The sequence below is a fragment of the Rhinoraja longicauda genome, chromosome 2 (genome assembly GCF_053455715.1).
Source record: "Rhinoraja longicauda isolate Sanriku21f chromosome 2, sRhiLon1.1, whole genome shotgun sequence".
Lineage (NCBI taxonomy): Eukaryota > Metazoa > Chordata > Chondrichthyes > Rajiformes > Arhynchobatidae > Rhinoraja > Rhinoraja longicauda.
In genome coordinates this window covers 100,959,107-100,984,328 of record NC_135954.1, presented here as the reverse complement: position 1 = coordinate 100,984,328, position 25,222 = coordinate 100,959,107, and the positions used below count along the sequence as shown (strand labels likewise).

The window sequence follows — 25,222 nt, the reverse complement described above, 5'->3', positions numbered from 1 at the left end:
GGATCCTTCTTTGGTCTCGAACCAAAACATCACATTGTCCGTAATTACATACCTTCCTGTGTGCTCCCACCACTGAAACACTCTGGAGAAAACAGTCCATGTTTGTCCAATATCCTCCAATAGTTAATAAAGTCTAACGCAAGCGACATTGCTGTGAACTGTGTGGGAAGGAACTGCAGATGCTGGTTTAAACCGAAGATAGACACAAAAAGCTGGAGTAATTCAGTGGGTCAGACAGCATCTCTGGAGAAAAGGAATAGGTGACGTTTCAGGTTGAGACCCTTCTTCAGACTTCTATCGTCATTATGAACTGCTTATGCACTCTTTCTAAACACTCCAAATGTAGCCTAACCAAAGTTTTATACAGCTGCAACTGTATTCTTCTGCATTTTGACTGCATTTGTATTCTATAGAAATGGATTGTGTCATCCCAAATGTTCCTTCTCCATTCTGCACAGTCATGAGGCAGGACTCCATTGCTTTGAGGAGACGAACAGCAGAATCCTCAATGCTTTGGAAAGATTTTATGGAGCCATCCATGCTGTCTCCATAAAATCAGCCAAATCCATTGGAAGGGTAATTGAGTACATGGTATCCTCTCCCAAACCAAAACATCCCCAACATTGACACCCCATTAACACCTTGTTCAATTCCGATGGTGTTTGTTAGCTTTAGTTTAGTTTAGTTTAGAGATGCATCGCGGAAACAGCCTTTCGGCCCACTGAGTCTGCACCGCCCAGCGATCCCCGCACACTAACACTATCCTACACACACTAGGGACAATTTACACATACACCAAGCCAATTAACCTACATACCTGTACGTCTTTGGAGTGTGGGATTTCGGGTTGATCGCCCTTCAGACTGGATGAGCCAGAGACCCTTATCTGAATGAAAATGTGTGTCTATCTTTGGTGAAAACTGCACTTCCTACCTACACAACGGTGTAGAGGGCAGCAGTTTGGTACCTTTTGCGGACATAAGCGTAAGGCTTAATGAAAAGTTAGCAACAAATTTCTCCATTAGGCAACTGTGGGAAACATCAGTTGAAATCATATCCCGGGGTGAAGCATTATTTTGCACTGATGTAAATGTAAGAAAATTGAAAAGAATGCCTGCTTCCTTGTCCCTTTTCATCTTGTTAAAAATGTCAGCATTTTACTTATTTCTGCAAACCTACCTGGATTTCCATTAAAAACTGAAGAGTATTTTCGAAAGACCTCATGCTCCAAGAACCAGCTAATAATTTATTTGTCATATTTAAGTCCTCGGTAAGTGCATACAAGAACTATAACATGTCATGTAAAATGACATTGAATTCGACTTGCTTTCTTGCAAAAGAGTAAGGATTCACGCTTAGCTACACCCCATTGACAAGAAAAATTTGATTTGAAATTGGAGTTCAGGTGCTTAAAGTGGATATGAAAATAGCTTGGGACTTGCAGTTCTTGATGATGTCCATCCACGCACATCTTTTTTTTCACAAATAGCTTGCAAATTGCCTGGTTAACAGCAATACGTAAAAGACTTTACCACATGTAAATAATGTACTCTGTTTTTTCTTAAAATAAACAAATTTGACTTGAAATTGCCCCTGGAATTCCCCCGAAAATGTGACGCCGATCCCGACCTCATCAGATCCGTTCCCATAGCTGACTTCTGCGGCCGATCGGTGGGTCGAATTTCCCCCTTGCGGCCCGGACTTTGGAACTCCGGCCCGGCCCGAGCCGGCAGATCTGTTCCCAAAGCCGACTTCTGAGGCCGACTTTGCGGGCGTGTATCTCAGCCCCCTGGCGTCCTAGGCAGACTGTTCCAGTAATGTTGGACTCCTCTCAGAGGCCTTAACGTCTGTCGGTCCAGCAAAACCGATAATCTAGATAGGCTCTGGAACCAAGGCTGTAGGAAAATGGGTGGTGGACCTGTAACAACCCCAATCCTGCTCTCCTTTTACCCCCATCTCCCCCCCCCCCCTCTTCCCTGTGCCCCACTTGGATACGCATTAATTTCTCCCAATTTCCTGCTTCCCCCCAATACCCTTCCATGTACATCCCTTCTTCTAGCTTCACATTTCACACCTCTTCTCAACTTGTCTCAGTCATTAGTCTTCGTTTCATATTTCACCTTTATCCACCCATCCGCAATCAAACCCCCCCCCCCTCACCTGTATCCACCTATCACTTGCCAGGCTTTATCCCACCTCCTCCTCTCTTCCAACTTTCTCTCCCCAACATCAAACAATCTGAAGAAGGGTCCAGACCCGAAACATCACCTAACCGTTGACTTACACCAGCATTTGTGTCTTTTTTTTCAATCCATGTTAACACATTTCCTCCAATATCTTGGGCATTACATTTATGTGAAAGGAGATTGAAATCTTTATTGCAGCCATTATCTGATTTTAATTGATTTTAATTGATTCACTCAAGACATTGAAAGAAAGTTCAGCATTAATTGGAGAGAGGGCAGGATGTTCAGGGACTTTGGAGAGCATAAAAGGACACAAAGTGCTGGAGTAAGAGCCAATCAGGCAGCATCTCTGGAGAATATGGATAGGTGATGTTTTGGGTCGGGTCCCTTCTGCCTGAGCTGTTGAGTTACTCCAGCACTTGGTGCCCTTTTGTGCTCATGTCCTCCAGAGATAATGCCTAATCTGCAGGGTTACTCCAGCATTTTGTGTCCTGTGGTGTGAACCAGCATCTTCAGTTCCTTCTTTCTACTCTTTGGAGAGCATCTTTGGAGATCAAAAGACTTTGTAAAACAGTGGCTTTGTGTTGAATTTTGTTTAATGAAGTGAACAGTTAAAAAAATTACTTACACTCTATCTTCTTAGGAGATATAAATTCCATTTCATATATAATTGTTTTAGTACATTAGGGAATTTTATTACCTCAAATTAAAAACATAACATTTGTATCAAAATCCTTTGTGTAAAAAAATTCCAAACTGTGACATGTGTATTTGTGTGTGTGCGTATATGTGTGCATTTGCATGTGTGCACATGCATGTGTGTGCATATATGTGTGTTCATATGTGTGTGTGCATATATGTGTGTGCATATGTGTGTGTGCATATATGTGTGTTCATATGTGTGTGTGTAGTTCCTTCCTTATTTAAGTAGATTTGTCCCTTGCTTTCTATACATTCTGAAAATAATCAGAAAATGTAACTAGTTTTTACACGTCTGAAGTGTTTTGCCTATATAATTTATCCTCCTTTCGGAGCACCATATTACTGTTACTGTTACTGTTAAGAAGACTTATCATCAGCAACTTCTCAGAACATCACCAGACCAATGATGCAGGCAGATACTTAAAACGAAAGTTACTGCTGACATCAACACAAAGTAATCGGGATCCACAGATTCTCGGGGACAAATGTCAGAATAGATTAAAATCATTGGACTGAGGCAGATTTACCAGCTGTTGCGATGAACACTTTTCCTGGTACAAATTTGTCAGCACTCCAGCTGAATTCCAGGAGCAGGCTTCACTTGTTTATTCTCATTAGTGTAAACGCCATTTTACAAATCCCACTGGTGCAAGTGCTAGAGCGGCACGATTAGTAGAGCTGCTGCCTCATGGCCCTGCCACCCGGGTTCAGCTTTTGGCTCTGGTACAGTCTGTGTGGAACATGCACATTCTCCCTGTGACCAAGGAGACACAAAACGCTGGCTCGGCGGGTCAGGCAGCATCCCCTGAGAACATGGATAGGTGACGTTTTGTGTTTGGGACCCTTCTTCTTTCTTTCAGCATTTTTCAGCAGGGACGGCACGGTGGCGCAGCGGTAGAGTTTCTGCCTTACAGTGCCAGAGATCCGGGTTCGATCCTGACCACAAGTGCTCCCTGTAAGGAATTTGCACGTTCTCCCCGTGACCGGGGAGTACCATTAAAAGTACCATTAGCAAATTTGATACAAATGGCAGTGTGAACTGTGAGGAAGATGCTATGAGGTTGCAGGGTGACTTGGACAGGTTGTGTGAGTGGGCGGATGCATGGCAGATGCAGTTTAATGTGGATAAGTGTGAGGTTATCCACTTTGGTGGTAAGAATAGGAAGGCAGATTATTATCTGAATGGTGTCAAGTTAGGAAAAGGGGACGTACAGCGAGATCTGGGTGTCCTAGTGCATCAGTCATTGAAAGGAAGCATGCAGGTACGGCAGGCAGTGAAGAAAGCCAATGGAATGTTGGCCTTCATAACAAGAGGAGTTGAGTATAGGAGCAAAGAGGTCCTTCTGCAGTTGTACAGGACCCTAGTGAGACCGCACCTGGAGTACTGTGTGCAGTTTTGGTCTCCAAATTTGAGGAAGGATATTCTTGCTATTGAGGCCGTGCAGCGTAGGTTTACTAGGTTAATTCCTGGAATGGCGGGACTGTCATATGTTGAAAGACTGGAGCGACTAGGCTTGTATACACTGGAATTTAGAAGGATGAGAGGGGATCTTATCGAAACGTATAAGATTATTAAGGGGTTGGACACGTTAGAGGCAGGAAACATGTTCCCAATGTTGGGGGAGTCCAGAACAAGGGGCCACAGTTTAAGAATAAGAGGTAGGCCATTTAGAACAGAGATGACGAAAAACGTTTTCAGTCAGAGAGTTGTGAATCTGTGGAATTCTCTGCCTCAGAAGGCAGTGGAGGCCAATTCTCTGAACGCATTCAAGAGAAAGCTAGATAGAGCTCTTAAGGATAGCGGAGTCAGGGGGTATGGGGAGAAGGCAGGAACGGGGTACTGATTGAGAATGATCAGTCATGATCACATTGAATGGCGGTGCTGGCTCGAAGGGCCGAATGGCTTACACCTGCACCTATTGTCTATTGACCGCGTGGGTTTTCTCCGGGTGCTCCGGTTTCTTCCCACATGTCAAAGACACACAGGTTTGTAAATTAATTGGCTTTGGTAAAATTGTAAATGTGTGTAGGATAGTGTTAGTGTGTGAAGATCGCTGGTCGGCGCGGACTCGGTGGACCAAAGGGCCTGTTTCCATGCTGTCTCTCTAAACTTAACTAAACATTTTGCGTATTTGCTTGGTAAACCAGCATCTGGTTTATTCCGATTTTACTCCCTGTGGCCATGTAGATCTCCTCTGGATGCTTCACTGTCTTTCTCTATCCAAAGATGTGCGCATTGGTAGATTAATTGGATAGTGGTTGATCTCAGTGTGCAGGGTGCTTTTACAAATAGGAGGTTGTTGATGCAAATGTGGGAAGAATAAAGTGGGATGGTCAGCCTGGAATTGGCGATGTAATTATCCTGTTGTGTAGGAAGGAACTGCAGATGTTGGTTTACACCATAGACACAAAATGCTGGAGTAATTCAGCAGGTCAGGCATTATCTCTGGAGAAAAGGAATAGGTGACGCTTCGGGTCAAGACCCTTCCTCAGTCTGAGAAAGGTTCTTGACACGAGGCATCACGTAACGATCCTGTTCCCATGTTTTATTACTCCTTCTCATCGGCTCAAACATTGTGTGCTCCTACCCCAACAATTCCAATGTTGAGCTGAATTTGACTGAATAAATACATGTGGAAAGGAACTGCAAATGCTGTGTATACCGAAGGCAGACACAAAATGCTGGAGTAACTCAGTGGATCAGGCAGCCTCTCTGAAGAGAAAGGATAAATGGACGGATGTCCCGTTTGCAAATCTGCGATAATTTTGGGTAGGGTTACCAATTCACTACCAAAGCACAAACATAAACATTGTATACCATGGACATCGATAGAACCGGAGGTGGCTCTTCCATCCAACACAGGGAGGTTAACGAGTCTGAGAAAGGGTCCAGACCCAAAGCGCCGCCTGTCCATTCTCTCCCCAGATGCTGCCTGACCCTCTGAGCTTCCACAGCACTTTGTGTTTGGCTCAATATTCCGGCATCTGCAGTTTCTTGTATCTCAAGATTTACATCCTGTCCTACTTAGCAACTGAGAGAGAAAAACAAGCGTTTCAGTTTGATGGAAAGTCACAGACAGGCCCAAAATATTAACTGTTTCCGTCTCATCAGCTGGGGTTCTCCAGCATTTTCCGTTTCTACTTGAGCTTTCTGCACTGCATTGCATTTGAAGATTTCCATCCCAACTCCTGTGACAGCGGTCCAGTCTTTGTTCCAATTTGCTGCACATGCAATGTTGTAACCGCCCCAGGTTATAGTAATGCAGTCATCTAACACACCACAGCAAACAACCTTCATGTCATTATTTTCTCGAACAATTCAAAGACACAGAACATTGGCAGCACAGTGGTGCAGCTGAGATAGAGTTGTTGACTCACAGCACATGAGCCCCGGGTTCAATCCTGACATTGTGGTGCTGTCTATGTGGAGTTTTGTCTGCTTCTGCTGTCTCTGTTTGTTGTCATTGGCCTGACTGGGGTCAGCTGACAGGGCTCACCACGAGGAGGTCGACAACATGAGCCCCAAATGGGTCAGGGGTCGGCCGGTTCAACGCCAACATGCATCATTGTGGGCTGCGTCCATCAGCAGTCTGCGGGTGTGGAGCAGACCAGCAGACAGCGCGGCACGTCACTTTCGACTGCACTGTCCTTCGTCCCCCTGGTGGAGGGGTAGACCTCACGGCCCTCGACAACAGCACATTGCACTGGCTACAGCGCCTGGAGGGCGTCACATAACTTCTGCTGCCTCAAACGCAAGAAGGAGAAGTATGTGGAGTTCTCACATTCTCTCTGTCCCCGCGAGGGTTTCCTCCGGATGCTCCGGTTTCCTTCCGCATCCCAAAGATGTGCGGGTTTGTAAGTTAGTTGGCCTCAGTAAATCGCCCCTATCGTGTACGGAGTAAATGCAAAAGTGGGATAACATAAAAACAATGTGAGCTGTTGGTCAGTGGTCAGTTGGCTGAAGGGGTCTGTTTTCATGCCGTATCTCTAAAGTAATCTAAACAGAGATAGGACTGGACCAGGCACAGAATAAGCACATTAAAAATTACAGGGCAAAAACAACTCTCTTGTCCAGTCACAAAGTACTCTTCAAAAGCAATTCTTTGTTGATAAGGAAAGAACATAAATGTGAAAAATTAAAGAAAATGGAACTGTTGTTGTAGAACAGCCTGAAAACCAGAGATAGAGAATCTCCCCTCCCCCTCCCCCTCCCCCTCCCCCCAAAGAGATTGAACGTATTATTGCCCATTACTCCAAGGATGTTTAGCCCATGTGTGAACTTCGTTTAGTTTAGAGATACAGCATGGAAGCAGGCCCTTCAGCTCACGAGGCGACGCCGGCCATCAATCACCCTTCACGCTAGTTCGATGTTATCCCACTTTCGCACCCACTCTCCACATGAGGCGCAATTACAGAGGCCAATTAACCTGCAAACGTGCGCGTCTTTGGGATGTGGGAGGAGGCCAGAGCACCCCAGAGGAAACCCACGTGGTCACAGGGGGAATGTGAAAACTCCTCACAGACAGCACCCGAGGTCAGGATCGAACCTCACTGGCATTGTGAGGCAGCAATACAGGCTGAGCCACTGTGACACTCATAAATCGCCCACCTAGCCCTGGATTTTCAGGAGAATGTGGCTTAATGTCCAGCTGTTATATGAAGTTGGAACAAAATTGTAGCAAGCCTTACCCTACCTCCATCTCTGACCTCAAATTGTCCATTTTTCTGATTGTAGTCCTGTGCAAAACGATATATAGATGTAACTCTTCTTGCATGTTACTTGCCTTATTCAAAACACATCATCTTCAGTTTAGTTTATTGTCACAAGGTACAGTGAAAAGCTTTTGTTGGCTGAGGTTGGATGGTTCAGTTGCCTGATACACGTCAGCTTTTTCTTACCAGTGTGGTCTTCTATTTATCTTGGTAGGAAATAGAAATGAACATGAAGTGACACAGATGTGATCTTAGCTTGTGATACAGGTGGTCATATTATCCTTTAGTGACACATTGGGCAATATACCACACGATGAAGAACATACTGTCTATTTACACCAATGGCTGTTGACACTGCTTCCATGAGAATAGTTACTGGAGACCTGTGAATCAGCAGAAGCTCATTAATACCCTAGGTCTATTGTCAACTGCAAGATTTCTCTTCACCTGGAAGCAACAGCATTGCATTGAGGAAACAAGGAAATGCAGATGCTGGTAAATGCAAAAAAAGGACACAAAGTGCTGGAGTAACTCAGTAGGTCAGGCAGTAACTCCGGAGAACATGGATAGGCAATGTTTCAGGTCGAGGCCCTTCTTCAGACTGAAGAGTCTGAAGAAGTATCACAAGCCGAAACATCACCTATCCATGTTCAGTCTGAAAAATGTCTCAACCCAAAATGTCACCTACCCATGTTCTGCCTAACCTGCTGAGTTACTCCAACATTTTGTGTTAAGAATGCTTTGAAGTCTACACTAGTAATAAGGTTTAGTTAGTTAGCTTAGTTTATTGCCACGTGTACTGAGATGCTACAAAAACCTTTTTTGTTGCGTGCTAAACAGTCAGCGGAAAGACTATAAAGTGAAACCAATACAGAAACCATTGAGAAATCATTATACATGATTACAATCAAGCCATCCACTGTGTACAGATACAGGATAAAGGCAATAACTTCTAGGTTTACAAGGTTTACTAATGAGGCGGTTGAACTATGGGCGTTGGCCGCACAGTAACTGTACCACCTCCTTGTGTTTCATTTAACAGGTACCAGTAGCGTGGAGGTCAAGGAGAATCGCAATGTGGGTAACTTGTCGCTGGAAGATCACACCCGAGCCTCGAGTGACCGGCAAGTCTTTCGCTGCTCAGATGTGTCCAGAAGCGGAGGGTCGGGATTGAAAAGGAAAAGGCCGCTGGAGGAAGGGAACACAGAGCACATGCATCCGAAGGTGCAGCTGAAATGCAAGAAGCTGTCATGGTCGGTGATGCCAAAGAACGCCCTAGTGCAGCTGAACGAGCTGAAGCCGGGATTACAGTACAAGGTGGTGTCACAGACCGGGCCTGTGCATGCGCCCATATTCGCCATCGCGGTCGAAGTCAACGGCTTCCTCTTCGAGGGGACGGGGCCGACCAAGAAGAAAGCCAAGATGAGGGCGGCCGAGATGGCCCTGCAGTCCTTCGTGCAGTTCCCCAACGCCTCCCAGGCCCACTTCGCCATGGGCAACTGCGTCGACCCCAGTGCGGACTTCACGTCCGACCAGGCCGACTTCCCCAACACACTGTTCAAAGAGTTTGAGCCGTCGGGGCAGGGCGGCGGCCTACCTCGCTGCAGGCCGGCCGAGGACGACGAGGACGAGGAGGAGGAGGAGGAGGAGGAGGAACTGCTGCTGTGTGGCGGTTGGCAGCGCGGACGCTTACTCCGCCGCACGCTGGGTTTAATGGCGCCGGCCAAGCAGAGCCGCCGCAAGGCCCCGCCCGCCACCTCGGCAGCAGCAGCAGGTGGCGGGAAGAACCCCGTGGAGAGGCTCAACGAGCTGCGGCCAGGCCTGAGGTACGTCTGCCTCTCGGAAACGGTGGAGAAGCGCGTCAAGAGCTTTGTGATGGCGGCGAGGATTGATGGGAGAACGTTTGAAGGCATGGGACGCAGCAAGAAGCTGGCGAAAGCCCAGACTGCACAGGCCGCTCTTCAAGCTCTCTTTAACATCCAGCCAGTGCCCGGTGGAAAGCCTTGTCAAATGCCTGGCAGGAATAAATGTCCTCGTTTACCACAGGTGAGAATCTGCCTGGCAGACCTTGGGAAATTGCACACCAAGTTCATTTGGCTGATCTCAGGTAACCTTCATCCACGCAGACTGGTGGGCGGGGGAGAAGTGATGCGTGAACTAATTGGGAGGTGTGGGGCCGTGAGCACATTTTAACCTACCTTGCTTTTGCAGCAACCTCGCAAACGAATGCAACGTTCAGCCTCTGCTGAAAAGTTAGTGTTTTTAAACAAAAAAAACCAGATTTCTCAAGTGCAGTTAACGGTAAAATAACTGGTGCGAGCATACGGACATGTGCATCAGACGGGTCAGTCGATGAAGGTAAACATTGCTAATCATGTGTATGTATGAAGCAAAGCCGTTGCAATTAGCACAAGCAAATATCAGGCCATTAAAACTAATGTTGCTTCACGGAAGTGACCCGATTTATCAAACAAAATGGAACTTCAAAATGAACCTGCTTACATTGCAACCTGTGTAAGAACAGGCAGTCACATTGCAGCTCTCTCCCTCTCAAAACTAGGGCAGGTGACGCCTAGACTATGGACAATAGACAATAGACAATAGACAACAGACAATAGGTGCAGGAGGAGGCCATTCAGCCCTTCGAGCCAGCACCGCCATTCAATGTGATCATGGCTGATCATTCTCAATCAGTACCCCGTTCCTGCCTTCTCCCCATACCCCCTGACTCCGCTATCCTTAAGAGCTCTATCTAGCTCTCTCTTGAATGTATTCAGTGAATTGGCCTCCACTGCCTTCTGAGGCAGAGAATTCCACAGATTCACAACTCTCTGACTGAAAAAGTTTTTCCTCATCTCAGTTCTAAATGGCCTACTCCTTATTCTTAAGACTAGTCAAGATTCAAGAGTTTCATTGTCATCTATGTCCCAGACAGAATGTAATTCTTACTTGCAGCAGCACAACGGAATATATATAAACACAGTACTCTGTAAACAGCACAACAAACGAAAAGAGGTTCTATACATACAACAATATATATTTGTAAACCAATGTCCCCAAGCCTATGTGGTTCAGAGCTTATTTGGAGCTTGTGGCGTTTAATAGCCTAATGGCTGCAGGGAAGAAGCTGGTCCTGTACCTGGACGTGACAGTTTTCAGGCTCACTATATCTCCTTCCGGATGGCAGGAGTGAAATTAGTATGTGGCCAGGGTGGTGTGGGTCTCTGATGATGCTGGCTGCCTTTTTGAGGCAGTGACTCCTGTGAATCCCTTCGATGGTGGAGAGGTCGGGACCCGTGATGTGTGGGGCAGTGTTCACCACGTTTTGCAGGCCTCTTCGCTCCAAGTTGCCAAACCAGGCCGTGATGCAACCAGTCAATATGCCCTCTACTTTATGCTTGTGGACGTTCAAGGGAGCATTCTCTGACATACCGAATCTCCGCAAACTTCTCAGGAAGTAGAGGCGTTGATGGGATTTCTTTATAATTGTTTCCATGTGCTGGGTCATGGAAAGATCATCAGAGATCAGCGGGAATGGCAAATGGAGGCCGTGTAAGGAAAGACCGCTTGGAATTAGGTGGTGGACGTAGAAATTGGAGCAATGGATGAGAGTACGTGGCGGAGAGCAGACACCGACAGCTGAAGGGAGATGACATTCAATGGCTGGGTAGACTCTGAGCCTTCTAGGGGGCGGGGTGGCCACAGCCCCACAGAGCTAGAGATCCCTCTGACCTCATGGGTTTCCCCTGGAGCGCCAGTTTCCTCCCAAATCCCCAAAACGTGTAACTTGTCAGTAAAGTGCCCCTGGTGTGTAAGTGAGTGGAGAGTTTGAGGGCGAGAAGGGGGTTGATCAGAATGTAGCGAAAGTAAAATATAGGATTAATGTAGGTACTCTGTTTTCCTCCAAGCTCCCAAAAATGTGCAGGTAGATGAAATGGCTACTGTAAAGGGTGCAGAAGGATTGGGAGATTTTGAAGAGCACAGTTTAAAGTTTTACTAACCCGTGGGATAGACTAAGGAGCTAGTGAAGGACTTTAGGAGAAGCGCAGTTTTCCAAGGAGTTACCTAGACAGTCAACTGGACTGGTCCAGGAATGCTGAGGCACTGTATAAGAAGGGACAGAGCCAGCTGTACTTTCTGAGGAGCCTCTTTTCCTTCAACGTCTGCAGTAAGATGCTGCAGATGTTCTAGCAACCGATGATGGTGGCCAGTGCCAACTTCTTCGCTGTCGTGTGCTGAGGTATCAGGGCGAAGGCCGCGGACAACAACAGAATTAACAAACTTATCGGGAATGCTGGCTCCGTTCTGGGGGTTGGGGTCGCTGGAGGTGGTCCTGGAGGAGAGGATGCTCCTCAAACTGTGGAGCATTTTGGACAATACAGCTCGCCCCCTCCATGACACACTGGTCAACCTGATGAGCAACTTCAGCGACAGACTGGTTCCACTAGTTAAGCTTAGTTTAGTTTAGTTTAGTTTAGAGATACAACGCGGAAACAGACCCTTTCGGCCCATCGGGTCCGCGCCGACCAGCGATCCCCGCACATTAACACTATCCTGTACCCACTAGGAATAATGTTTACATTCACCAAGCTAATTAACCCACATACAGTGCATTCAGAAAGTATTCAGACCCCTTCACTTTTTACACATTTTGTTACGTTACAGCCTTATTTTAAAATGGATTAAATTCTTTTTTTTTATCATCAATCTACACACAATACCCATAATAAAAAAGTGAAAACGGGTGTTTAGAAATTTTTGCAAAGTAATTAAAAATAAGTAACTGAAATATCATATTTACATAAGTATTCAGACCCTTTACTCAGTACTTTGTTGAGGGACATTTGGCACCAATTACAGCCTCAAGTTTTCTTAGGTATGACGCTACAAGCTTGGCACACCTGTATTTGGGTAATTTCTCCCATTCTTCTCTGCAGATCCTCTCAAGCTCTGTCAGGTTGGATGGGGAGCGTCGATGCACAGCTATTTTCAGGTCCCTCCAGAGATATTCGATGGGGTTTAAGTCCTGGCTCTGGCTGGGCCACTCAAGGACATTCACAGACTTGTCACAAAGCCACTCCTGCGTTGTCTTGGCTATGTGCTTAGGGTCATTGTCCTGTTGGAAGATGAACGCCCGCCCCAGTCTGAGGTCCAGAACACTCTGGAACAGGTTTTCATCAAGGATCTCTCTGTACTTTGCTCCGTACATCTTTCCCTCGATCCTGACTAGACTCCAAGTTCCTGCCGCTGAAAAACATCCCCACCGCATCCCCACAGCATGATGCTGCCACCACCATGCTTCACCGTAGGATTGGTGCCAGGTTTCCTCCAGACGTGACGCTTGGCATTCAGGCCAAAGAGTTCAATCTTAGTTTCATCAGACCAGAGAATCTTGTTTCTCATGGTCTGAGAGTCCTTTTGGTGCCTTTGGGCAAACTCCAAGCGGGCTGTCATGTGCCTTTTACTGAGGAGTGGCTTCCGTCTGGCCACTCTACCATAAAGGCCCGATTGGTGGAGTGCTGCAGATATAGTTGTCCTTCTGGAAGGTTCTCCCTTCTTCACAGAGGAACTCTAGAGCTCTGTCAGAGTGACCATCGGGTTCTTGGTCACCTCCCTGATCAAGGCCCTTCTCCCCCGATTGTTCAGTTTGGCCGGGCGGCCAGCTCTATGAAGAGTCCTGGCCGTTCCAAAGTTCTTCCATTTAAGAACTGGCGGAGGCCACTGTGCTATTCGGGACCTGCAATGCTGCAGAAATTGTTTTATGTCCTTCCCCAAATCTGTCTCTCGACACAACCCTGTCTCGGAGGTTTACGGACAATTCCTTTGCCTTCATGGCTTGGTTTTTGCTCTGACATGCACTGTCAACTGTGGGGCCTTTAGCAGCCTGATGGCTGTAGGGAAGAAGCAGTTCCTGAATGTGGACGTTACAGGATTCAAGCTCCTGTATCTTCTTCCCGAAGGCAGGAATGAAATGAGTGTGGCCATGGATACTGTGGGTCTCTGTTGATGCTGGCTCGATTTCATATTATGACTCGTGTTCGTCGTCAAGGAAAATAATTCCCTGCGGTGTAAAGGAATAGAAGCTATTTGAAGAATAGCAGCCCAGGCCAATATAATTTTCCCTGAAGGGTCCCGGCCCAATACATTGCCTCTCCAAGTTCTCCTGAGATGCTGCTTTACCCGCTGAGCTATTCCAGCATCCTGTGTTTTCTTTTATAAACCGGCAACTGCAATTCATTGGTTCTACTAATTTTCAGCAAAGCAGATTAAATCCTCTAGAAAAATCATGATTCCACTTGGCTGATTGTGCATCGTGTTTATCTAGTTCTAAAATAGTTTGGGCAGCAATAGTGCAGGTATCAGACAGCATTTGCCTATATTCCTTTGCTATTTATACATTCTTGCCATTTCTGGATCTAGTAAATGCATCAATCTAAACTGGAATCCCAACACCACGAAGAATTGCTTTCGGTGGTAATAACAAATGAAATGTAAAGCCAGTGAAACTGTCCAGTCTGCTTAACCCTTTGACCACATGTATAAACAGGACTTAGATCAACATTTGTTCCCATAAATTTGTGATAAAATGACTTGGGTAAAGACCTCATGCATTTTGTGAGCAATAATGTACAATAACTACTTTATGTTTCTGAGCCCTGAGGCAAAGAGTTTGGAGACAAATCGCATGCTGTTTTTACCTCGTGTAGTTACTGAGTTACATAATGTTTTAAAACAGTTTTATTCCTGCTATTATCTCATGGCTTCTGCTCAGAATCAGTTGTCATTCTGCCTCTGTGTCCTAAAAGTGCAGAGTTGTCAATTTTGGCAAGGTTACATTTTCAGCACGGCCATCCACAGAAAGATATTATAATATTAAGACAGAGACACGAGACAGCAGATGCTGAATGATGGCACCAAAAAAACAAACTCTTTGAGGAACTCTGCAGGTCAGGCAGCATCTGCGAAGGAAATGGAATGGTCAACATTTTAGGTCAAGGCACTGCATCTGTCTATTCCCTCCACAGATGCTGCCTAACCCGCTGAGTTTCCCCAACAGTTCATTTCTTATTTGATATATACATAGGCAACTGAACGGTCCTCTCAGTAGCTAGAGTGGGGTCCTGACCTCCCATCTACCTCATTGGAGACCTTTGAACTTTCTTTAATCGAACTTGATCGGACCTCAATGTTACATCTTTGCACTAAACATTATACCCATCTTCCTTTATCTTTAGTATAAGAAAATGACTGCAGATGCTGGTACAAATATTTATTCACAAAATGCTGGAGTAACTCAGCAGGTCAGGCTGCATCTCGGGAGAGAAGGAATGGGTGACGTTTCGGGTCGAGACCCTTCTTCAGACTGATGTCGGGGGTGGGACAAAGGAAGGATATAGGTGGAGACAGGAAGATAGAGGGAGATCTGGGAAGGAGGAGGGGAAGGGAGGGACAGAGGAGCTATCTGAAGTTGGAGAAGTCGACGTTCATACCACCAGGCTGCAAACTGCCCAGGCGGAATATGAGGTGCTGCTCCTCCAATTTCCAGCGGGCCTCACTATGGCACTGGAGGAGGCCCATGACAGAGAGGTCAGACTGGGAATGGGAGGGGGAGTTAAAGTGCTGGGCCACCGGGAGATCAGTTTTGTTTACCTGTGCGTGCACTGTGGACAGCTTGATTGTAATCATGCATTGTCGTCTTTAACTGGATGGCATGCAAACCAAAGCTTTTCACTGCACATTATAGGAATCTGAGGGATAACATTTTTACACAAAAGGTGATGGGTGTATAGAATGAGCTGCCAGAGGAGGTAATCGAGTGAGGGATTATCGTAACATTTGAGAAGCAATTAAGCGGGTACATGGATAGGACAGGTTTAGAGCGTTATAGGCCATTACACAGGCAAGTGGGACAAGTGTGGATGGGACATGTTGGTCAGTGTGGGCATGTTGGGCCGAAGAGCCAGTTTCCACACTGTATGACACTATGAGTTTATGACAATACCTCGGTATATGTGACAATCATATTATATTAAGAAAATAACTGCAGATGCTGGTACAAATCGAAGGTATTTATTCACAAAATGCTGGAGTAACTCAGCAGGTCAGGCAGCATCTCGGGAGAGAAGGAATGGGTGACGTTTCGGGTCGAGACCCTTCTTCAGACTGATATGTTATATTATATCATTAAAGTGCCAGCTTTAATGAAAGCCTCTAAATTTGCATAGAAAGGCGCAAATACATGGGTGGTGTGAAACGTGCCCGAGAGTGACACTGTTTCAGCTTCTCAAGGATAACATAGATAAGTTAGGGGGTGTGTAGCCCAGATGGCAAGTTGCTGGTTTGCACTTCACCCTGGAGCTAATTTCACCTCCAAATTATTTTGTGACTTTTCAGCAGTTAAATGTATTGCTGCATATGGTCCGGGAACATTTCTCTCTTTAATTTCCCTCTGCATATATCAGCTGAGATTGCCAGCCAGCTGTGCACTGACTGCACTCTTCTCACAGTGCTGACCTCCTGGATTTCCACACAGCATTCTCATCAGGCGCATTGATGTGCACGACTGCCTTCAGGGAACTGATGTGCAAATAAATTCTGATTTTCTCCCACCTTTTTTCTTCACTGCCCCCCCCCCCCCCCCCCCTCCTACTTTCCCTACGATACGGATTCCCGTTTGATTTCACCATTGCCCTCTGCTCCTTTGCTCTGGAAAGCGAGACGCAGTGCAGGAGGCCATTCAGCCCATCAAGTTCATGCCTGTCCCTACTGGAGCAATTCCAACAGTGGCATCCGCCCACTCGTTCCCTTACACCTTGCCGTAGAGATACAGCATGTCGAGTCCATGCCAACCAGCAATCACCACCCCGCGGTGGGGGTCCCTCTACGCAGGGATTCTGCCCCTCTCCATCGGGGACCTGGGGTGGAAGGTATTGCACCGAGGAGACCCCTGCAACCTGTTCCTCGCGCGGTTCGCAGACTCGCCAGCCGCCTGCCACTTTTGCGGGTTGGAAGAGTCTGTGTACCACGTGTACATGGAGTGTGTGAGGTTGCAGCCCCTGTTCCAATATCTAAAGGGGCTGATCCTTGCCTTCTGGCTGCACTTTTCACCCACCATCCTCATCTTTGGACACCCTGTGCGTAGGGGAGAGGGCAGGGCTGAAGATGTCCTGGTTGGGTTGCTCCTGGGCCTGGCCAAACTGGCCATCCGCGACTCACGGCGCCAGGCGGAAGAGGGCTCTGCCCGAGCCGGCTGCCTGCCCCTTTTCCGGGGTTACATCCGCGCCCGGGTGGTGTTGGAGACGGACTGCGCGCTGTCCACGGTCACCCTGGAGGATTTACGGGACCGCTGGGCTCCGCGGGGGGTTGGATGTGTCCTGGATGGGGATTGTAATATAATTGTATAATAGTTTCAATTGGTATATTTGTTTGTATAGTATTCTGGTGGTGGGTTCTGTTTTGGTTTTATTGTATTGTATATATTATTTTAATATTTGAAAAAATATTTTTGATTAAAAAAATTTTTTTTTTAAACCCAGCAATCACCCTGCACACCAGTTCCGTTTAGTTTAGTTTAGAGATACACACAAAAGCAGGCCCTTTGGCCCACCGAGTCCGCACCGACCAGCAGTCACCCTATACATTAGTTTAGTTTAGAGATACAGTGTGGAAACAGGCCCTTCGGCCCACCAAGTCCACATTGGTCTTAGATTCACTTATTTTATTTTTAAAAAGCAGGGCATCTGAGAACAGCAAACTGAAGTTTCTCTACTTAAATCCAGCTGGCATGGTTTGATTTTGAATCACCACTCTGGGTTCCATTCACAATGTACAAGCTTGCATTTTAGAGTGTTTCATGAAGACGTTTCATCTGATTTTCTTTGAATGGAGAAATTTCGTATGGAAACCCCTTTGACCTCCCATATAGAATTTGGAGAGTGCATTTGTCTTTTCAGTTAGAATGGGGAAAAAATGGACGTCTTACATTCAAATGAGCAAACGCAAATAGCTGGAGGAACTCACGACACAAGGAACTGCAGATGCTGGAATCGTGGGTAGAACACAGTGCTGGAGGATCTCAGCAGGTCCGGCAGCATCTCCAGAGATGAGGCCTGATCTGCTGAGTTGTGTTCTAAGCTGGTGCAACTCAGAGGATTGGGCAGCACCTGTTAAGGGAATGGACCGAAGAAGGGTCCCAACCTGAAACGTCGCCGCGTAGAGCTTCACGTGTTGTATAAACACTCAGTTTAATATTTATAGACAATAGACAATAGACAATAGGTGCAGGAGGAGGCCATTCGGCCCTTTGAGCCAGCACCGCCATTCAATGTGATCATGGCTGATCATTCTCAATCAGTACCCCGTTCCTGCCTTCTCCCCGTACCCCCTGACTCCGCTATCCTTAAGAGCTCTATCTAGCTCTCTCTTGAATGCATTTAAATGATGCAGCTCAACAGTTAGTACAAGAGGGCAAGGTGTGTGCTAACGTGTTGACTGTGAGGTGGAGACTAGCTCCGCTGTCCGATGCACACCGCCAGCAGACCACCCAGATCGCCGTTGATTGGTCGCCCCAGATCACGCCATGTCCACGCGAGTGTTCGAGCTCGACGATCGACGGTTCGAGAGCAAAGTGGCTCGGCCCGCCACATGACCCCCCCCCCAGAACCGGAGTATTGGAGGTGGTTAAGCTGTCGAGTGAGGCAGCCTGATCTTGTGTACGTGTCTCCTGTGTTCGGGGTTGTAGCTGGTTGAGGGCGGGTTTGGTCGTGATGGTGGATGCCCTCTGTGGCGGTGTTGTGCCACCTGCATCAGTTGGTCAATGCCCAAGTGTGCTGGCTTAAGATGGTCCACGGAGACAGTCTCGTGTCTGCCGCCCATGTCGATGAAGACGTACTGGCAATCCTGGAGGTCGGGTGGGACGTACGTGGTTGTGAGACCGTGTTGGGACGTTGGGACTGGGGAGAGCGTGCCCACCTTCTCATGGAAGCGTGTCAGCGTGGTCGTGGGTGGTTCTTGATGTCCACGTGCCGCCGGGATGAAGTCCCCTGTGACCGTAAGCGGGGCACCGTACACCAGTTCGGCCGAGGAAGTTGCCAGGTCCTTCGGGGCAGTGCGTATGCCTAGCATGACCTACGGCAATTCGTCCATCCAGTCCGGGCCCGTGAGCCTTGCCTTGAGGGATGCCTTCAAGTGCCGATGAAAACGTTCCACTGGGCCATTTGCTTGCGGGCCGTTGTGTGGTTCAGCTTGGTGCCAAGCAGCCCGGCCATTGCTGACCACAGCTCGGAGATGAACTGCGCACCTCTGTCAGAGATGTCCGCCGGCGCGCCAAGTCCAGAAGGTGGGCAGTTTGAGTGGTCAGTATGGGCCAAATGCGGGCAGGTGGGACTAGTGTAGATGGGACATGTTGCCTGGTGTGGGCAACTTGGGCCGATGGGCCTGTTTACACGCTGTATCACTCTGACTCTATGACTCCGTTATTATTAAATTGCTTCATCATACTTTCTGCTCGAATCAAATTTTATTTCCTTGTTTTTCCTCTGGTTCTGCTGATCTGGGTTGTCTCCTCCAGGCATGATGAAATCCAAAAGAGGCCTGTTGGATCGTCGGGGGTCACCACTGTAGAGGTTCACGTGTTGTATAAACACACAGTTTAATATTTAAACGATACAGCTCAACAATTCGTACAAGAGGGCAAGGTGTGTGTTAACGTGTTGACTGTGAGGTGAAGACTAGCTCCGTCATCCGATGCACACACCAGCAGACCACCCAGGTCGGCGTTGAATGGTCGGCCCAGATCACGCCAGGTCCATGTGAGTGCTCCAGCTCAACGAACGGCGGTTCGAGACCAAAGTGGCTCGGCCCGCCACAGCCTGTCCATTCTCTCCACAAATACCATCTAACCTGCTGAGTTCCCCCAGCACTTTGTTTTTTGATCAGGATTCCAGCATCTGCAGTTCCTTGTGTCTCTCATTTATATATAATCTTCCACTTATGTAGCATCTTTCACTTACACTATATATGGCATCTTTCATAATCCCAAAGTACTTCGCCGATAACGAAGAGCAATAGATCTTGTAATGTGGAGCATATGCCTGCCAAATTGGGAATGACAAACTCGCACATGCGACAATATTTAGTCTATTCTTTGATGTTGAGGGATAAATCTTGGATAGGACATCGGGTAAGTGCCCCTGCAATGTAGAGTCATGGGATCATTCACATCCACCCAAGAAAACAGGCAGAGCTCCAGTTTAAGGCTCCATCTAAGACCCAGTCTTCCTATGGAGCAAACAGAGGGGTGGATCTGAGATCATAAGGTTTTAACATGAAAGAAAGTTAAAATTAAGAATGCAAAATATGCATAAAGCATAACGCTGACAGTTTAAATTCTACGGTAAAACTCTGTCAAGAATGAATGTTTAATTACCATTCAGCAAAAAATCAATCCAGTTGCTGGAAAATAGTAGAGAGCATTTTATAGCACAGTCATAAAACGTAAAGGCTGTTGTTGACTAATACATCTCAGCGTGTTGTGAATTGGGACTGCCATGCACTCAATTATCAGTCACTGCTGCAGCTCCAGATTGCAAGACTGGCTGCCTGCTGTTGTCAGTGTTTGTCTGCAATCAGTTACAGATTAGGAGATCCTATGGAGCATTAGCTCTTGGGTCACCTGACATATTTGTTTGTGGTTTAGTGCTGCCATACCTCGTGTTGACTTGGCAGAATGACTTGACAGGTTAAAGGAGTTAGGGCATAATAAAGGTGACGCAGCGGTAGAGTTGCTACCTTACAAGTGCCAGAGACCAGGTTTCCATCCTGACTGCGGGTGCTGTCTGTACGGAGTTAGTAAGTTCTCCCCATGACCACGAGGGTTTTCCCCGGGTGCTCTAGTTTCCTTCTACACTCCAAAGACGTGCAGGTTTGTCGGCCAATTGGCTACAGTAAAATTTGTAAATTGTCCCTTGTGTGTAGGATAGTGTTGATCCAATTGGCTCAGTCCTTCAATTTTAAAATGTCCTTTGTTTTAAACCCCCCCTCCATAATCTGGCCCCTCCTACCTCTGCAGTTACCTCCAGCTCTCCAATCCTCCCATGATATTTGCATTTGTCTGGTTCTGGCTCTTGAATTATTTCCAAATCAAATCACTTTGCCCTTGGAGACCATGGCTTAAGTTGCCAAAGCTCTCAGCTCGACAATTGACAACTTAATCTTTTCCATGCCACTCCTTAAATTCTCCCTCATCACAACCAAGCTTTTGGTCATCTGTCCAAATATCCCTAATTTAACTCCGTGGAAAGTTTGTTTGGTAATATTTGGGTGAAGGGTGTCCTGAAGATGGCTTGCAGCAGTCGAGATGCCACACAAATGAAGGGTGTGGTTGTTCCCTGGCTTTTAAAAAAACATCCATTTCCTTTCTATTGCATGTCGAACATTGAATGACTCAAAAACGTCTTCACAAAGTGAAAACCCATGGAGACATATACCACAGATACAGGCTCCGCTGCCCACTTTGGCTATGTCAAAAAAAAAATCTCGCTGTTTATGTCTTTGTGTGGAAACGTTTAAAGCACATTTATCAAAACAACAAATGCATAAGTAAGGCATTTGAGGACACCATTCAAAAGCAACATATTTTGGGATGCGTTGAAAGTAATCAGCAAAATTTTCTAAAATGGCTTTCGGTCATTGCACACAGCTCCCAGGGAGTTTCTACTTTGGCGCGTGTAGCTTTTAATTTAGGGTTTACAATAATCTTTTCTCCTAACATGTCACCAGCTGTGTGGGGTATGAGAGGATGCAGACAATTTGATCTTGCTTCCAATCATTTTGGGACAGCACAATAGTGCCGAGGTAGAATTGTTGCCTTACAGTGCCAGAGACCCGAGTTTGATCCTGACTACTGGTGCTGTCTGTATGGAGTATGTACGTTCTCCCTGTGACCACGTGGGTTTTCTCAGGGTGCTCTAGTTTCCTCCCACATTCCAACGATGTACCGGTTTGTAGGTTAATTGGCTTTGGTAAAATTGCAAATTGGCCCTAGCGTGTGTAGGATAGTGTTTGTGTACGGGGTGATTGTTTGACTCAGTAGGCCGAAGAGCCTGTTTCCGCGCTGCATCTCTAAACTAAACTAATTCTCCGTTTTTTTAAACTGCAAAATGCAGTCTCCACAGATCCACCCACACTCCATGACCTGAATGACAGGCAATATCACTGCCTAGGATATAACGGAGGATGATTGTTTGCCTACCTCTCCGATATGTACCAGTATTAAAGATTGAGTTCCCATGGTTTGTAAAGCAGGCAGTGATAAAACTGTGGTTCAGTAGTAGAATCATAAAATCATAGAATTGTATAATCACATAAACAACTCCTTTCAGCCCATGTGTGTAGGAAAGAACTGCTGTTGTCCTGCTCAGTTTCACTGTTTGTAGCAATAGACAATAGACAAAAGGTGCAGGAGGAGGCCATTCGGCCCTCCGAGCCAGCACCGCCATTCAATGTGATCATGGCTGATCATTCTCAAACAGCACCCCGTTCCTGCCTTCTCCCCATACCCTCTGACTCCGCTATCCTTAAGAGCTCTATCTAGCTCTCTCTTGAATGCATTCAGAGAATTGGCCTCCACTGCCTTCTGAGGCAGAGAATTCCACAGATTCACAACTCTCTGACTGAAAAAGTTTTTCCTCATCTCAGTTCTAAATGGCCTACCCCTTATTCTTAAACTGTGGCCCCTTGTTCTGGAAGCACTCGTTGTCATCTTTTCCACAGCCAACAATGGACCATTGTGGGCTCCACCTTTCCTTGAAGATAGTTGCTGGCTTTGATTTGTCCTTTTCATACCTTTCATTTGTTCTTTGTACCTATAATAATAATAATAATAATAATACATTACATTTGTATAGCGCTTTTCTAGAACCTCAAAGACGCTTTACATATTAGATAAAACATTTTTAAAAATAAATAGACGAACAGGAAAGGAAGAATAAGGTGAAGCGGCGGTCAGTGGTTGAAGGCAGTGTTGAACAGGTGAGACTTCAGTGATGTTTTGAATGTGGTGAGTGAGGAGGAGTATCAGACAGTTTGAGGTAGTAAATATACATATTTCTAGTTTCCCCCTCCCCTGACTTTCAGTCTGAAGAAGGATCTCGTCCCGAAACGTTACCTATTCATATTTGCCAGAGATGCTGCCTGACCCCTGAGTTACTCCAGCACTTTGTTACCTTTTGGGTATTTCCAGCATTTTCTGCTTTTGTTTTACAAATCTAGCATCTGCAGTTTTATTTTGTTTTAACAGCCGAGAGGGGAGGGGGGGGAAAGGAAAAACAATGGAGGACCCGGCATGGGGGGACCGTCGTGGGGGGGGAGAAACAATGGACAATGGGGACCCGGTATGGGGGGAACACTGTGGGGTGGGGGGGGAGGGAAGAACAGCCGGCGTGCTTTGTAACTTTGTCAGCGCTGTAGGTGGCTGCTATTTGTATGTCTTGGGTATGCAAGCAAAGATTTTCACTGTGCCTTGTCACACGTGACAATAAAGTCTTCCGTTCCATTCTAACCCACAGATCTCATTTAAATTTCTCCCCTCCGAACCTGTGCCCCAGAGTTCAAATCTCTCTGGCTTCAGCATTCATTTACATGAATTTAGAACAATATTCCCGATGTTGGGGGAGTTCCGGACCAGGGGACACAGTTTAAGAATAAGGGGTAGGCTGTTTAGAACGGAGATGAGGAAAAGCTTTTCAAGTTAAGAAATGGGGAAGTACAAAGAAATCTGGGTGTCCTTGTTCATCAGTCACTTAAAGATAGCATGCAGGTACAGCAGGCAGTGAAGCTAATGGCATGTTGGCCTTTATGACAGGAGGAGTTGAATATAGGAGCAAAGAGGTCCTTCTGCAGTTGTACAGGGCGCTAGTGAGTCTGCACCTGGAGTACTGTGTGCAGTTTTGGTCTCCAAATTTGTTCTTTTTTTAAATTTTTTTAAATTATTTTTTTTATTTTTTATTTTGCTATTGAGGGCGTGCAGCGTAGGTTTACTAGGTTAATTCCCAGAATGGCGTACGTTGAATCCCCAGAATGACGTATGTTGAAAGACTGGAGCGACTAGGCTTGTATACACTGGAATTTAGAAGGATGAGAGGGGATCTTATTGAAACAAATAAGATTATTAAGGGATTGGACACGTTAGAGGCAGGAAACATGTTCCCGATGTTGGGGGAGTCCAGAACCAGGGGCCACAGTTTAAGAATAAGAACGGAGATGTGGAAAAAACTTTTTCAGTCAGAGTTGTAAATCTGTGGAATTCTCTGCCTCAGAAGGCAGTGGAGGCCAATTCTCTGGATGCTTTCAAGAGAGAGCTGGATAGAGCTCTTAAGGATAGCGGAGTCAGGGGGTATGGGGAGAAGGCAGGAACGGGGTACTGATTGTGGATGATCAACCATGATCACATTGAATGGCGGTGCTGGCTCGAAGGGCCGAATGGCCTCCTCCTGCACCTATTGTCTATTGTCTACTGTCTATTGAGGCGGTCGAAGGCGACGGAGAAGGCCCATGCGGCAGCCTGGGCTGACCTTGATCGGGAGTCACTCCAGTACTTCAAGCGCATGGACTGGACTTTGGATATTTTGTAAATGACGCCAAAGTATGGTGACTCGTGCTTGTGTGATCGATGCAAAATGAATTTCACTGCAGTGCACACGTGACAATAAAGCACCATTGAACCATTAGAATGTTAGGTTTTGTGGGAAAGGGCTCAGGTGGAAAAGTAAAGAAGTCTTGCTGAGTTTGTACAGAACTCTGGGCATCATAATGGTGCAGCTGGTAGTGCTTTTACCCAGAGTAGGAGAAACAAGAACCAGAGGACATAGGTTTAAGGTGAGAAGGGAAAGATTTAATAGGAACCCGAGAGGCAACTTTTTTACATCAAAGGTGGTAGGTATATGGAAAAAGCTGCCGGAAGAGGTAGTTGAGGCAGGTACTATCACAATGTTTATAAACATTTGGACAGGTAAATGGATCAGATTTAGAAGGATATGGGCCAAACAAAGGCAGGGGGGACTAGTGTAAATGTGACTTGTTGGTTGGTTCTGGGCAAGTTGTGGTGGAGGGACTGCTTCCACGCTGTATGATGCTATGACTCTATGACCATCCAGCTCCTGATTTATTTCTCCCCACATTCCTTTCATTGGCTATATTTAAGAGAGAGTTAGATGTGGCCCTTGTGGCTAAAGGGATCAGGGGGTATGGAGAGAAGGCAGGTATGGGATACTGAGTTGGATGATCAGCCATGATCATATTGAATGGCGGTGCAGGCTCGAAGGGCCGAATGGCCTACTCCTGCACCTATTTTCTATGTTTCTATGTTTCAAATACTCCCATATTCCACCAATGTAAGTAGGTTGCCGAGGACAATAAACCTCCACATCTTTGAGATTTCCAAGGACACAAAGGTAATGGGAGGAAATCCAGGCGAGAACATGCAAATTCTGCACACACAGGAAGTCAGGATTTAACTGTGGAAGAGCGGTGAGGCAGCATCTTGTACAAAGGCGTAGCATCTTGTACAAAGGCGTAGCAGGCTCAAGAGGCAATATAGTGCCTTCCTGCTCCTATTTGTCATT

The 25,222-nt window shown here is 46.5% G+C and overlaps 1 protein-coding gene across 2 annotated transcripts in view; it reads left to right on the top strand.

Annotated features, from left to right (window-relative positions):
• The window catches only part of adarb2 (adenosine deaminase RNA specific B2 (inactive)), a 634,387-nt gene that overhangs the window by 368,663 nt on the left and 240,502 nt on the right, over positions 1–25,222 (top strand). For both annotated transcript variants that reach the window (XM_078425174.1, XM_078425183.1), the window contains exon 3: positions 8,644–9,647. In XM_078425174.1, the coding sequence (XP_078281300.1) occupies positions 8,644–9,647 (1,004 nt within the window). The remainder of the gene's footprint in view (positions 1–8,643; positions 9,648–25,222) is intronic.